The 16,187-nt window shown below is 39.4% G+C and overlaps 2 protein-coding genes across 2 annotated transcripts; one reads left to right on the forward strand and one right to left on the reverse strand.

Annotated features, from left to right (window-relative positions):
- Positions 1-3,444: 3,444 nt before the first annotated feature.
- On the reverse strand, positions 3,445-4,135 carry LOC134374733 (translationally-controlled tumor protein-like). The gene has a single exon (XM_063092672.1). It carries the CDS (start codon positions 4,029-4,031, stop codon positions 3,513-3,515), a length of 519 nt encoding a protein of 172 aa, XP_062948742.1. The 5' UTR covers positions 4,032-4,135; the 3' UTR covers positions 3,445-3,512.
- Positions 4,136-13,521: 9,386 nt separating this feature from the next.
- Positions 13,522-14,457, forward strand: LOC134374730 (olfactory receptor 2M3-like). Its single transcript, XM_063092671.1, has one exon. The coding sequence runs from the start codon at positions 13,522-13,524 to the stop codon at positions 14,455-14,457; it is 936 nt and encodes a 311-aa protein (XP_062948741.1).
- The last annotated feature ends 1,730 nt before the right edge of the window (positions 14,458-16,187 follow it).

Here is a 16,187-nt window from a genome sequence, read left to right on the forward strand (position 1 = left end):
AATCATCTTCATCTTTTTCTGTTCTTAGGGGAAAGACTTTCAACTTTTCCCCATTCAGGATGATAGTGGCAGTGGGTTTGTGGTATATTGCTTTTATTGTGTTGAGATACTTTCCTTCCATGCCTGATTTGCTAAAAGTCTTTATCAGGAAGGAATGTGGAATTTTATCAAGTAATTTTTTTATGTCTATTGAGATAAACATATGGTTTTTGACATTGATTTTGTTGGCATGGTATATCACATTTATTGATTTGTGGATGCTGAACCATCCTTGCATCCCTGGAATGAATCCCATTTGAACATGGTGTTTAATTTTTTTGATGTGTTGCTCTTCTGTTTGCTAACATTTTGTTGAAGATTTTGCATTGATGTTCAACAGAGATATTGGGGTGCAGTTTCTTGTTTTTTTATTATTATTATTTGTTTTTGCTGTATATTTATTTGGTTTGGGTACCAGGGTGATGATGGCCTCATAGAATGAGTTTCAGAAAATATACTCCATTTTAATTTTTCAGAATAGTTTGAAGAGAATTGGCATTAATTTCTCTTTAAAAGCTTGGTAGAATTCAGCGGTGAATACACCCTGTCCTGGGCTTTTCTCATTGCATGTTATTGGTATTTTCAAGTTTTCTAAGTCTTCTTAGTTCAGTCCTGGTAGTTTGTATGTGTCCAGAAATTTATCCATATACTACTTGTTTTCTAATTCATTGGCACATAGTTGTTTATTATACTCTATAATGATTCTTTTCTATTTCTGTGGCATCGGTTGTAATGTCTTCTTTTTCATTTCTCATTTTTATTATTTGAGTCCTTTATCTACTTTTTTTAGTTAACCTAGCTAATGGTTTGTCTATTTTGTTTATCTTCTCAAAAAGTGAAAATAAAAAGTTTCTGTATAGCAAAGGAAACAATGAACAGAGTGGAAAGACAACCTATGGAATGGAAGAAAATATTTGCAAACTATGCATTTGATAATTGATTAATATCCAGAATATGTAAGGAACTCAGAACAACTTCACAATAAAAAAACAAATAATCCAACTTAAAAATGGATTATTTTAAAATAAACTTTAAAATTTTTAAATAATTTTTAAAGGAGGTGAATAGACATTTTTTCAAAGGAAGACATAAAATAGACAAAAAGTACATGAAAAAATGCTCAGCATCAGTAATTATCAGGGAAATGCAAATCAAAAGCACACTGAAATATTATTTTACCTCAATTAGACTGCCATTATTAAAGAGATCAAGAATTACAAATGCTGATGAGTATGTGGAGAAAGGAGTACTCTTCTGCGCTGTTGGTGGGACTGTAAAATATTACAGCTATTATGGAAAACAGCATGGAGGTTTCTCAAACAACTATGGATAGAACTACCATATGATTCAGCAATCCCACTTCTGGGTGTATACTCAAAGGAACGGAAATCATCATGTTGAAGGGGTACCTGCACTCCCATATTTATTGCAGTTCTATTTACAGTAGCTGAAATATGAAACCAACCTAAATGTCCATCAGTAGATGACTGAATAAGGAAAAAATGGTATATATGCACAATGGAATACTACTCAGCCATAAAAGACAATGAAATTTTGCCATTTGCAGCAACATAGATGAGCCTGGAGAAAATTATGGTAAGTGAAATAAGCCAGAGACAGAAAAAGAGACACCACATGTCCTCAGTCATAAGTGGGTGCTAATAAAGAAGGAAAGAAAGTAAATAAGAAAGAGAGGAAGAAGGAGAGAGAGAGAGAGAAGGAAATAAGGAAAGAGGGAAGGAAGGAAAGACAAAACCACCATAATGTGTTGAACTTTCAGGAAGAGAGAATAAATCTATTGTTACTAGAAATGGGGGGAGAAGGAGAGGGGGGTTGTGAAGAGATTGGACATGGAGTACAAAGAATAATTAAGATTTGTAAGAATGACTATGCTAATAATATTGATTTGATCATCACATGCTGTACACAGTTTTTGGTAGTCAATGCTGTAACCCCAAAATATATAAAATTAATTATGCTTCAATATTTTGTTTCATTAATATTTTGTATATATTTTGGGTCTCTAATTTACTTCTGCTCTGATCTTATTTATTTCTTTACATTTACTAATTTGAGGATTGGATTGTTCTTGTTTTTCTAGTTCTTTGAGGTGTAGCATTAGGTTGCTTATTTGAAATCTTTCTTTTCTTTTGTTGTAAGCATTTATTGGAATAAACTGTTGTGTGAGTACTGATTTTGCAGTATCCCACAGGTTTTGGTATGATGTATTGTTATTTTCATTAGTTTCAAGACATTTTGTGATTTCCTGTTTAATTTCTTCTTGAATCCATTGGTTGTTCAGGAGCATGTTGTTTAATTTCCATGTATTTGTATTGCTTCCAGAGTTTCACTTGTTATTCATTTCTAGTTTTCCATTGTGGTCTGAAAAGGTACTTGAAATGATTTCAGTTTTTAAAAATTTGTTGAGACTTTTTTGTGATCTAAGATGTGGCCTATCCTGGAGAATGTTCCATGTGCTGATGAGAAGAACGTATATTCTGTAGCTGTTGGATGAAATGTTCTGTAGATATCTGCCAAGTCAAATTAGTCTAAAGAGTAGTTCAAATCCTGTGTTTCTCTGTCAATTTTTTGCTGAAATAACTAGTCCAGCGCTGAGAGAGGGGTATTCAGATCCCAACTATTATCTTATTGAGGTCTCTTTCTTTAGGTGGAATGATGTTTGCTTTATTTATCTGGGTGCTCCAGTGTTGGGTGCACATATATTTTTGATTGTTATGTCTTCTTGCTGGTTAGATTCCTTTATCCTTATATAGTGGCCTTCTGTGTCTCTCCTTACAGTTTTGGTTTAAAGTCTATTATATCCAATATAACAGTAACTACTCCTGCTTATTTTGGACTTCCATTTGCATGGTATATCTTTTTCCAACCCTTCACTATTAGTCTGTGTCTGTCTTTATAAGTGTTGTAAGTCTCTTGAAGACAGGAAATAGTTGGGTCTAGCTTATTTTTTTTTTTTTTCCAACTGAATTAGTCTTTTTTTATTCTTTTGGTAATCTCTTCCAGAGTTAACTATTTCCATTGTAGGTGATGAAATGTATAAGGCTCCACTTCAAATGTTGGCACTGCCATGAGCACGGTCTTTCCCTTTACTGCAACTGAGAATTAAAACTTTTGATTCTTGTTTGTTATATTCCAGTCCCAGAAGTAGCTTTCACTGTAGAAGTTATCTGAAGACAGTCTTATGCTTTTTAGCAGTGGATTTAGTTTAAATATGTATTAAACTAAGGAGCATTCTCTCAAGTGAGTTTAAATGCACTTTATTTTTAGACAACCTACATGACATGTTTTTTTCTTAAAAACAATGCCTCCACTCCAAATAAATCATGGTCAAAATAAATGAAGAGCTCAAGATGGCATCAGTCCCATTTGTCTTAAGTCCTGGTGTTGTGTGGATGACAAGCAGCAGCCAGTTATGACGACAGGTGATAGATCCAAAGTAATTGCCAAATGTGTTAACATTTTTCCATTTCTAAACCATCCTTAAAGAAAATCATATATGGGGTCACACCATCCTCACGGTAGTCCAGCAGAGCAACCATGCCATCTGGATTCATGTTTTCACCAATAAAGAATTGGTAGTTTTTGAAATTAGCAAGGATGTGCTTGATTTGTTCTGCAGCCCCTGTCATAAAAGGTTTTACTCTTTCTGGCCACTGTTCTTCAAGTTTCCCTTTGATTGATTTCATGTAATCTTTGATGTACTTCTTGTAGGCTTCTTTCGTGAAGCTAGTTTCCTGCAAGTGATGGTTCATGACAATATCAACACCAGTAATTACTGTGCTTTCAGTACCTTCGCCCTCGGGCCCTTCAGCGGAGGCATTTCCACCAATGAGCGAGTGATCAATGTTACCCTCTGTCCTACTGACCATCTTCCCCTCCACTTCCAGGCACAGCCCGTCCGCGATCTCCCGGATCTTGTAAATGTCGGAGAACATCTCATCATGGCTGATGAGGTCCCGGTAGATGATCATGATGGCGGCCGGAGGGAGACAACGGCGGCGCTAGCTTGGCAGGAGCCCGGAGCTCGGAGCGAGCGCGCTGGAGCCGGAGCAGCGCTCGGGGGGAGGGGGGAGCGGGCGGAAAAGCTGGGTCTAGCTTATTAATCCAGTAGGTCTCTCTGTGTCATTTCAGTGGGGAGTTTAATCCTCTTACATTTAGGGTTGTTATTGAAAAGCATTGTCCTACTCCTGGCATTTTGTCAATTTTTGTTTAGATGGTTTAAATATCTTTTGTTCCTTTCTTCCTTTTTTATTGTTTGTTTTCAGTGGTTATTGGTTTTATGAGGTGGTAAGATATAGTTTCCTTTTCTTTCTTGTTTACATTTTTGTTCAACCAGTAGGTTTTGTTCTTTCTTGTGTGCTCATGGTAGTTAGTGATTATTGTTTTAGGGATTCCAGATGCAGGACTTCCTTGAGGATTTCTTGCAGTGCTGGTCAAGAGGTGGTGAACTCCAGCATTTTTTTTTTTTTTTTTGTCTGAGCAATACACTGTTATTCCCTCATCTCTGAAGGACAGCCTCGTTGGGTGTAGTATTCATTCTGGCAATTTTTTTCTTTTAGTATTTTGAATACATTATCCCATTTTATTCTGGCCTCTAGAAGTTCTGTTGAGAAGACTGCTATTAGTTTGATGGGAACTCTTTCATAGGTGACTTGATCCTTTTCTCTTGCTGCTTCAAGGATTCCCTGTTTGTCCTTGAACTCTGCCATTTTGACTACAATGAGGCTCAGAGAGGAGCTTTTTGGATTGAGTTGTTTGGGGAGTTGAGCCTCCTTGATTTGAAAGTCTGTGTCTCTCATACCTGGAAAGTTTTCTGTTATTATTTCATTGAATAGGTTTTCAATGCCTTTTCCTTTCCCCTCACTTTCTGGAACACCCATGATTCAGATGTCTGTGCACTTCAGGTATTCTGCTAGCTCTCTAAATTTTCTTTTTTTCTTCTTCTTTTTTCCATATTTTTGTCTTCCTGTATTATTTCAAAAGGACCACCTTTGAGATCAGAAATTCTCTCTTCTCAGTGTTCTAACCTGCTTATTATGCTCTCAGTTGTGTTTTTCTAATTTCACTGAATAAATCCTTCAGTTCCAGGAGTTCTGCTACATTCTTTTTTAAGGTATTAATCTCTCTATAAATTTCCTCCTTCATTTCCTTAATACTTTTTTCTCTTTTCATTGTGTTTTCTAACTGAGTGTTCACATACCTAATTAAGTTTCCTTAATATTGTTGCTCAGAATTTCTTTTCAGTCGTTTCAGTGTTTCCTATTCTAAGGGTTCTGGTATTTGAGAATTTCTGAATTCCTTTAGTGGTGTCATATTTTCTTGTTTGTTTGTTTTGTATTTCTAATATCTCTATGTTGATGTCTGGTCATCTGGCAGAGCAGCTACTTCTATAACTCTGGCATAGGCTTTGAAGAGAGAGAATTTCTCTCCTTTTTCTGGGCTCTACTGATGGTTCTCCTTGTGTCAATGCAGTTGGGGGGGAGGTGGGCTGCCTGCACTGTGGCCATGGCTGCTACTGTGGCAAAAGCCTTACAGTTGCAGTGGCTGTGGTAGTGGCTGCGGTGGACCACCAGCATGGAAGCAGTGTTTGGGGTGTGCTCGTGCCTTTTGTCAGGTGAGAAGTGAAGCCTGTCACTCCTAACTGGGTCCCCAGGTGTGCCCCTGCCTTCTTTCAGGTGGAGGATGACTGCCCAAGGCTCCTGCCTGGATCTTCAGTTGTGCTCTTGCATTCTGTCAGGCAGGGAAAGTTTGATAATTTTATTTAATTATAAGATGTATATATATATATATATATATATTGTTCTCATTTGTGTATCTGTTCTACCAGTGAATTTTATTCTTTTGTGTATTTTTTCATGATGGTTGTTATGGTCCTTTTACTTTCAGATGCAGAACTCCCTTAAGGACTTTTGTAGGACGTGTCTAATGGAGACAAATTCCCTAAGTTTTTGTTTCTCTGGGAAAGACATTATTTATCCTTCATTTCTGAAGGATAGTTTTGCTGGTTATAGTACTCATGGCTGTCAGATTTTTTTTTCTTTTAATATTTGATATATCATCCCATTTTTTCCTGGCCAGTAGGGTTTCTGCTGAGAAATCTGATATTAATCAGATGGAGATTCCATGATACGTGACTTGACCCTTTCCTCTTGCTTCCTTTAGAATTCTCTCTTGGACTTTGATTTTGATGATTTGACTTCACTGTGTCTTGCAGAGAACCTTTTGGGTTGATTCTGTTTGGGAGTTTTTGAGATTCCTGGATTTGGATGTCCTTATCTCTACCAAGGATAGGAACATTTCAGCCATTATTTCATTAAATAGTCTTTCATACCTTTTCCTTACTAGTCACCTTCTGGAATGTACATACATAATGTGAATATTTGTTTTCTTAATGTTATCCCATAAATTTCAAATTCTTTCTTCATTTTAATATTTATTTTTTTTAATTTGGTCTAACTGTGTTATTTCAAAAGATCTATCTTCAAGTTCCTAATTTTTTTTTCTGCTAGATCTAGTCTGTTGGAGTTTTCTATCATATTTTTATTTCATGCAATGAATTCTTCAGCTTTAAAATTTAGTTTGATTCTTATTATGATAACTGTTTGTTGAATTTGTCATTCCTATCATAAATTACTTTTCTGAATTCATTTAATTGTCTCTTGCATTTTGCTGAGTTTTATTAAAATTTTTATTTTGATTTATTTTTAACAGGCATTTTATTGATTTCCTTTTCTTTATCACCTGCTACTGGAGATTTATTGTGTTCCTTTGGTGGTGTCATGGGGGTTTTTTTTGTTTGTTTGTTTTTGTTTGCTTTTTGTGCTTTTTGTATTTCTACATTGATGTCTGTGCATGTGGTGGGGCCCCAGGTGGAAACTCAGGCCACCAGGCGAGGTGCTGGGCTGCTCTGCATCTCCTCACCTGGAGTGAATGACCCTGGGTGGGGCTTCCAGGGCCATGGTAGAGACTTGGACCTTTGTAAGAGCTGCTGAGGTGCTCTTCTGCTCCTCAGCTGGAGTTCACGACCTTGGGTGATGTGGCCAAGGCCATGGGCAGAAATTTGTGTTTCCAGGACAAATTCTTGGAAACTCAGCTGGAATGAGCAGGGCCGCTGGCTGTTGGCATTTGTCCCAGAGTGGTTGGCTCTCAGGCTCTGGAGAGCACACTCATCTGTTCTCATTGTCTTGAGGATATACTGAAGCACCTATTCCCTGGGGTGCCAGGTTATGGATGCATTGATGGGTCCAGCTGTCATTGCATCACTGCAGCCCTCTGGGCAGCTATAGTGGGGTGTCCATAGAACCTGAGAAATATAGATATGCTGGTGCTATTAGGCTCCAGGGCAGAAAGCACTCTTGGTTTTGACAATATGCTGTGGTAGCCTGGATCCTGGGGTATGGGGATACTCAGTGTGAATTTTCTCCCAAGAATAATGCAGCTTCTTGGGCTCTAGGCAGCTCCCTATATTGGGTGCATGGTTTATAAGGACTGTGAAGCTCTCATAGCTAGGATTGCAAGCATCCATAAGGGGATTGTAGACTACTATGGTATATTAGTCCATTTGTGTTGCTATAACAGAAATAACTGAGACTGGGTAATTTATAAAGAACAGAGGTTTATTTGGCTTACAATTCTGGGACAGCTGCATCTGGCCTGGGCCTCAGGCTGCTTCTACACATGGTGGAAAGTGGCAGACAGCCGGCAGGTACAAGCAGATTACATGGTGAGAAGAAGCAAGAGAGAGGAAGAGAAGGCAGGTGTCAGGATCTTTTTGAACAACCAGCTCTTGCGGGAACTGACAGAGCAAGAACTCATTCATTAATCCCCCCTCCTTGAGAGAGAGCATTAATCCATTCATAGGGGATCTGCCCCCATGACTCAAACAGCTTCCAACACTGTCATATTGGGGATCAGATTTTCACATGAGTTTTGGCGGGGACAACACATCCAAACTCTATCATATGGATTTTCTGCTTATCTTTTCCTCATAGAAAAGACTCCCTACTGGCTTTGAGCTGATCCTGGTACAAGCCATTCCAATTTCCTTTTTATGTAATCACGATGAGTCTTCAAGTCTCAGGGGGTATTCTTCACTTTGCTCAATTCTAGTGCTCTGTCTGAGACTCTCTATTCAACATGTGGTTATCTATTTGTTGTTTAGGGCTTTCTTTTGGCAGAGGTGAGAGCTGGGCACCACTAGCCAACTACTTTGGATCTCAAAATTTATATTTTATTTTATTATTTTTATGCATCTGAGGATCCCTCTAATTTACCCAGACACCTGTTCTTTCTGCCACCTGGTCAACAGCTCTTGCAGTGATGAACACCTTGGTCTTGTATCCAAACACCCAATAAATAGTATCTTTCCTTCACCTTCCCTTTCACAGAGTCCCCCTTTTAAACAACAGATAATTGTGGTTGATCTACTTCCCAGGCCAAATTTGGAGCACAGGAACTCCACGGGAAAATTGCTCAGAAGATAGATGCTCAGACACATGCAGTTGGGTTAGCAATCACTTATTTTTGGTTAAAGATATAAGAGGTAGGGGAAGGACCTTAGCTCTGCAGTATCTTTCTTTTCCCCAAAGTGCTGGGAAACATGTACCTAGCACATTTAGCCCCAACTAACACAAAAAAAATGTGTCATCAATATCCTAGTCTCAGTCCTTGAAATACTCAATAATAAATTGTCATCATTCTTGCTTTACCCAAGTCTACCTTCTGGAACAGGTGTGATTTTCCCGGCTATGCCAAGGGACCTAGAGCTATTAATTAAAATAAGAGTTCACAATTAGCACATGAGTAGTCCACAGTACTGCAATATTCTTCCCAAGAGCTCCCTGAACTGGTTGTGGCATACTCTAGTACTGACTCCATGGTCCCACAGGCATAACGGAGCTACTCTGGTCTGGAAGGACATCTACCTTACACTGGCCATACCAACCCCAGACCAAAGTGAGCTGTCTCAGTCCTATCAACTGATAAACCCTTTCTTCATTCATGTTCATAATCATGATGCAGAATAACTTGCTGTCATAACATCTCATTCCTGCTGACCTGCCAACCCTCAGAAGCCTTGAGCAGTGTCTGCAAAGCAATTTTCATTCAACAAGCAAAATTTCCCCAGGTTTGAAAACATGAAGCTGCCCTTCCCATTTCATCTGTGCACATTCTAGGCCCTCATCTATATTCTGGGAAGGCCTTAGTGGGGTGGGGATTCTAGGGGTCCTGTTGGGCAGGATTCTAGGGGTCCTGTTGGCATATAGGGAGTCCACCCCTGGGGGGATCCCTATATGCCAAAGATAAGAGAGTAAAGAAAACCTAGATCTACAAAGGTACTTCAAGAAAATTGTAGAAAAATGAAATGAAAAGATAACATGAATCTTTTCATAACCTTTTGAAGACCTCCTCGTATGTTTACGGGGGCCGTCATAGGCTACACTGGGATCATTAAGCTTAGAAACACTGAGAGCCCCTAACTGGCATTGCCACTGAGCATTCCTGACCTCTGTTGTCTTGGATACAGCACTAAGGCATTTACTCACTGTTCTCTAAAGTTCCTTCCACTTATTAGACAATTACCCTGGAATCTGCAAAAAATCCAGCAGCTGTCAGAGAACATAGTTAATTAATGTCTGCGGGAATAATTCCCAATAGATGAAGGCCATGGGATGTCCCAGAAGTGCTATTATAACAGCAGGTATTGATTTCATCAGGCAGTTTCCCTACTTGAAGCACAATCTCATATTTACTCCTCATCTCCTGGAGGGACACAGCCCCATTGCAATGTGGTATTCATTAATCAGACTGTGTTTTCATCCATGAATATCAAATCAATTGTATGGGTGCATTTCCCATAAAGAATGAGCCTGATTCCCTTAAGGGAGGTCACATGTTTTGAGATCAATACTGACTGGGCATGAGCAACTTTAGAAACTGGTCATTTTGTTTGAACCAATAATCTGGTTCTTGCATGGCATATAAAGCTCACTTCCAGGTCAATTCTCTCAAGCTGTGTAATTTTTACCCTTCAGCAATTTATGAGAATTACATTTCCACAGGCCCTGAAATCTGCAGTTAGGAGATCCCAGATTTCTAATCTGAGCAGGAACTTTTGCTCTACATGGTGGCAGTGCAGAGAAGAGTTGGGGCTGGAAGTCTCACTTGCAGGTAGGAACTGGACCAAGAGAAAGACATTGGGGCCAACAGGGACCAGAGGCCACCAAGCAATGTCATTCCCCTTTTGCTCCACCTTCCCTCCTTCAACATGGTCCTAGATGCTACATTTCTGATTTGGTTCTCAGTCAAGGTGAGACCTGGGAGCAGGATTGTGGGATGGGTGTCTGCAGGGTGGTAGGGGCTGAAGGAATAGGTGGCAGGGGAGAAGTCTGGATGGGGAGGGTGACAAGATGGTTGTGGTGGTCATCCATAAGTAAGACATGACATATGGACTCTGGGTCAGACTGTCTGGTTCAAATACATGCTCCATACTTGTTACCCGTGTGAACTTGGGCAACTGAGGTGACCTGTCTGCTGGGGACTCTCATTTGCAAAATAAACCTAGCACAGTAACTAGCAAGTTCAAAGTACTTAGACAGTGACCTTCTCTTACCACTTAAGAAGTAACTATTACCATTTCAACTATTATTATCTTATGTTAGATTGGCATTTGTACCTCTCCAGAAATTTATTTGAAAGTTTATGATTACATTTATTGAATATTTCTTCCTTAAGTAATAATTTTTTAAATTGTTCTTCAAGATTTGGTGAAAAACAATGTAATTCTGGCATCACCTGGTTCAAGACAAGAACCAGGCAGGACTGAACCTATACCATGCAAATATAATTAAAATCAGCCTCCAGGGAGAATTAGATAAAAGTCCCTTGTCACGTATCAATCCTCGTTCATAACCTGACCCAACCAGGTTTAAGACCAACCTCTGAGAAAATCAAGGATAATTTTTTCCATAGATGGCCCTCAACTTTTAACCAGACTCAAGGAGGTAATTCCATGATTGTCACTTACATAGGTGAGTGCTTAAGAAAATATCAATGGAATATCAAGGAGAAACTAATCCTAATGGGTTTCCATGTTCCTTCCCTTACTCCTTCTCCCCTCATCTCTTTCTTTTTTCCTTTCACAGTGTTGAGTAGTCTGCTGTGCCAGGCACTATGTCTTAGCACTGAGATAAAAACATGAATAAGACAGTCAAGTTTCTCTCAGGCTGGGGGTGGGAGCACAGACATATGCACAAATGGCAGTAAGTGCCTAGGATCTAGGTGCTGCAAGACTCTGTGAGGGGACAGCTGGAGGCTTTGTCAATGATGAGTGCCAATACCTGATTCAGTCACTTTGTGCTGCCCACCTACCTAATAATGTCATTTCAACACCGGTCAGCATTTAAGACCAAAACTAGTTTGCTTGATTTTTTAATCTTAAAGGGAAAAATTCTATGACGTGTTAACCCTAATGTAAACTGCGGTCTTTGGGTAATAATGATGAGTTAATGTAGGTTCAATTGTAACACTGTGGTGGGGGATGTTGATAATGGGGGAGATTACGTGTGTATGAGAACAGGGGTTGTATGGAAATCTCTGTATTTTCCTCTCAATTTTTCTGTGATCCTGAAAATGCTCTAAGAATAAAATCTACTCAAAATAATCCTCTGTAGAGGACTTCTAAAGGCCCTTTCCACATCAGCACCTGGTGCACTTTAAAAATGGAAGTGAGGTTCAAGGGAATTTCCTCATCAGCTCCCTCTGTAAAGGAAGACTGTCTCATCCAAGCCCTGAAGCCCAAAGGAGCAAAGCAAGAGTGAGGCTCTGCTGGGGAGAAGCAGTGTGAAAGAGTACGGGGGCACCCAGGACAGCCGGTGGGGATAGGAGGGTGTCCTGTGGGCATGGGATAGGGAAGATAAGGAGCACAAAATGTTTGGAAAAGGAAGCCAAAAGCTAGGGATTACATATTTCTCAGATTAGCTCTAGGAGGCTCTATAATCACAACCTGGTTCATGGAGAACATATTGACATTCATTCGAATGGTCATCATCATGATTCGAGTGAGGGCTTCTGTGTGGGTCGAATTTATCCGTATTTATCAACTACATGTTTTACTCATTCATCTGGGTATTTTAAAACTCTCCTAACCATGAGTTGTAAACTCATACATCTTCATCTAGCACATTAAAATAAACAAACAAAAAATAGTGATGGCAGACAAGTGTGAGTTAATAGGGGGTGGCAGAAGATGAAACAAGTTGAAGAATGCAGGAATCGTCACAAGTGGTCCAATTATGTTTTAAGATGTGCTGGTCAAAACATCTGAGATAAGATATAGGTTTGATCTATCAGTATATTAGCATGCAAACTCGGTCACTGAGCCACTGGCATGTTGGATTGCAAACAGTACCTGTGATTAGAAAATTTGTTCAATTTTTATTATTAAATTTGATTTAGAATAGGTGAAAAAGTACTGTATTTGAGGCAATTATCATTGAATGGTATTCATCCTTAGTACGAAGAAAGTATCTCTGAAGTTATGTGATTACAGACAGGTCAAAGACTCAAACACTCCCTGTTTCTCTCAGAGAAAAATTTTCACCCCTCCTAATATAATTGAACTGACGTGCTATTCTCCTGTATATGGCAGATGTCAGCTGGGGTTACCATGACCTTTCAAATTTGAATAAAATGGACACAAATGTATGCCACATGCATAAGTAAGCCTCAGCATTTCTTCAAACTTTCTGTGGGCTCCTTGGGAGATAAGGCTTTAGGAGGGAATTGAGTATCTCCAGCTCCTAATTGTGGCTTCTGCTGACATCATTCCCTGTATGATTCATGCTGTCAATCTGTGCGTGCAATTCCTTTTCTGTATCACAGCAGACCATGACAGATATTGCCCCTGCCCTGCTCTCTCACTCCACAGGTGCACCCAATAGAAGGCTATATGCGTGGCAGACTCTTCCAAGTTCAAGGATAATGAAAGGTATTTATGTATAAACAGCACACACACACAATATTAACCTGAATAATAGGCATCACTGCTCTAAAAAGACAGTTGGGCACCCTGGTCCTGGGAATTTCTCACTAGTCAGTATTCTCTAAAGAATCCATTCAGTTCTTTTTGACTTCTCTCCTCTGGTATGTTTATGTTTGCACCATCCCTAAATCAAGGTTAATGTTACATGCGAAGTTTTTAGATATCCCAGCCTTCAGCCTCATAACTCACCTTTTTATATCCAAAGGTATTTCTCCAAAAAGAGAGTTTCTTCTCTAATAAAAACTCTCATCTCAGCCGTTAAAAAAAATTTATTTTTTCTTTTTGTTTTTCTTTTCACTGATAGTGATATTCAAAGAAAGTGTTTTTAATAGTTATGAGAAAAATAAAAACCTCATAAGCACCACACATTTTTAACTGTTTTCTTCACACCCTCTAGCTCAAGTCTGGGAGAACAGAACATGGATAGAGAGAATAAAACCTTGAACTATTTCTTTCTCCGGGGACTTTTCCCAGAGCTGCAATATATCAGCATCCTCATCACGTCCATCCTTCTTGTCTACATTGTCGCCTTCACTGGGAACACCATCCTGATTCTCTTGATCTGGGTGGACTCTCGCCTTCACACTCCCATGTACATACTACTCAGCCATCTCTCTCTTATTGACTTGGCCTTAATTTCCACCACGGTCCCAAAGATGGCCATCAACTTTTTCTCTGGGAAGAGAGACATCTCAAAAGTTGCCTGTGGAACCCAGCTTTTCTTCTTCTTTGCCCTTGGGGGTAGTGAGTGTCTCCTTTTGACCCTCATGTCTTATGACCGCTATATGGCCATCTGCAACCCCCTGAGATATCCAGTTATCATGAACCCCAGAGTCTGCCTGCAGATGACTCTAGTGCCCTTGGGTGGAGGTGTTCTAAATTCCCTCATCAATACCGTTTACACCATGCATTTCCCCTTCTGTGGCTCCAGGGAAATCCACCACTTCTTCTGTGAGATGCCTGCTGTCCTTGAGCTCTCTTGTGGGGACACTTCTTTTTATGAGATGGTGGTGTCCATCATCTGCATTGTATTTGTTCTTCTTCCCTTAGGACTTATCGTGTCTTCCTACATGCTCATCTTTCTCACAATACTCCGCCTGAATTCACGAGAGAGCAGGAGGAAAGCCCTGGCCACCTGTTCCTCCCATCTGGCCGTAGTGAGTCTCTACTACGGGCCAGCCATCATTATCTACATGACCCCTCACTCCTTTCACACTTCAGAGCAGGATGAAATATTCTCCATGATAAATACCATCTTCACTCCCATGCTCAACCCTCTCATTTACAGTCTGAGGAACAAAGAAGTACTGGCTGCTCTGAGAAAAGTAATTAACAGAGGATTCATTTTGAGGTAGAAACAAGGAACCTCCCACAGCTACAGAAACTATGGATGCACGAGATAGATGATGAGACATATCTCTTTACTTACAGCCCCTAAGAGGTAAATATTTATTCCCTAAGCTATTCCCTTGGCTTTAACTTACAACTTAGCAGAATTGATCAATGAATATGAACATCTGGGCATGACTGTGCCATGGATGTCTGCCAGCTGTGTGAAAATAAGAAAATTGATTTAACTTCTCTATGCCAATTAAAGAATTAAACTTGGCCTCGAAGGCCATTTCCAGATCTAAAATGTTCCCTGATTCTATTCTCAGATTCTATGACACTGCTAGAGGATGTACCAATTTTAATCTCTGTTTCCTACTTTTGTAAAGTACGTTTTAAAGTTCATACTTCAAAAATGGGCATAAGAATGCCTCTGTAATCGTAAACAGTGTTACTTTATCTTAGCCATTATTAAGTGACTCTGGGACTTGGAGGTTAGTCTTGCCCCACCTTTGGTAGATGTGTGATTTCCTACAAAACTTCAGTGGCCAATTCATTAATAAAGATATTCTCAAAAGGAAAACAAAAGACCTGCAGATTTTGAACCAATTCATCCTGAGAAGCAGAAATGGGCTCTTTAATACATGTTGCCCCATTCCCTGGGAGATCATAGGAATATCCTCTCATTTTTATAGAACAAAAAACTGGCAGCAGAACTTATCTGAGTGTGAAGAACAGTGCCTTGTGAGAAAGCAGTGAAGGAGATGTAATCAATGAGAAGGTGAAGGGCTGACGCCAGGCTTGTTGGTCATAACTGTAGGGTTTTTGTATCTACAAGGGAGAAGAAGTTTCTAATGAAATAATCATCTCTAGTAGATTCTGAGTTGGAGACATTTCCTGAGTAAAACTGGTCAAAACAATCTCTTCAAATAAAATATGTCAAAAAAAATTGTTGACCCCCATAGTTTCGTATTATGCAGATCAAACAAAGAGTGTTCTATGGACTAAATATTGTGTTTTCATGTGATGGTTTGAACATCATGAAGACACTAAGTTCAGGGTTCTCAAAGTTTGATGAAAGCTTCTGATTCAATCTACTAGAGTCTCCACAGGATAATGCCCTTGGTCCCTCCTGCTCATTTTTGCCATCCTACCTGGTCAGTGTTCTCCACATGCTACTGATTAAGTTTTACTGACTCAGCACATGAGGTTAGAAACAGATATCATTTCTCAAAGTATGCGTACTGGGGTAAGACTGTATTCCTCTAATAGCCTCAGAGCTCATTTTGCGTTGTTAATTTAATGAAGGAAAGAGAGAAAAAGGAGGAGAGAAGAAAAAGGAAAAGTGCTCTTTAATAGTGGGATTTGCCAAATATCAGCCACATCATTTTAAGTAGTCAAGGGAAAGGACTCAGCAGAATTCACCACCATGCCTACTTTAATGAAGAGTAAATTAGTGGTCCTCAAAACCCAGACATAGACTACCACCCAGAGGCACTGTAATGGTACAGTCAAGGCCACTTAGACGGAGTCATGATGGCTGAATTCTAATGCGGATCATAGCAGTCATTAGTCTATCACAATGGCTGCAATCACAGCGATTATAACTTCCAACAACGCTCACATTTGCAAAGTTCTCGGTACATTTCAAACTTACCTGGACTTTATGAACTATTTTTTCAAACTTGGGTAAATAGCTTCCCATTTATAATTATTGGTTTTTGTTTTATTTATTTATTGAAACAATTGATCAATC

The sequence above is a fragment of the Cynocephalus volans genome, chromosome 4 (genome assembly GCF_027409185.1).
Source record: "Cynocephalus volans isolate mCynVol1 chromosome 4, mCynVol1.pri, whole genome shotgun sequence".
Classification (NCBI taxonomy): Eukaryota; Metazoa; Chordata; class Mammalia; order Dermoptera; family Cynocephalidae; genus Cynocephalus; species Cynocephalus volans.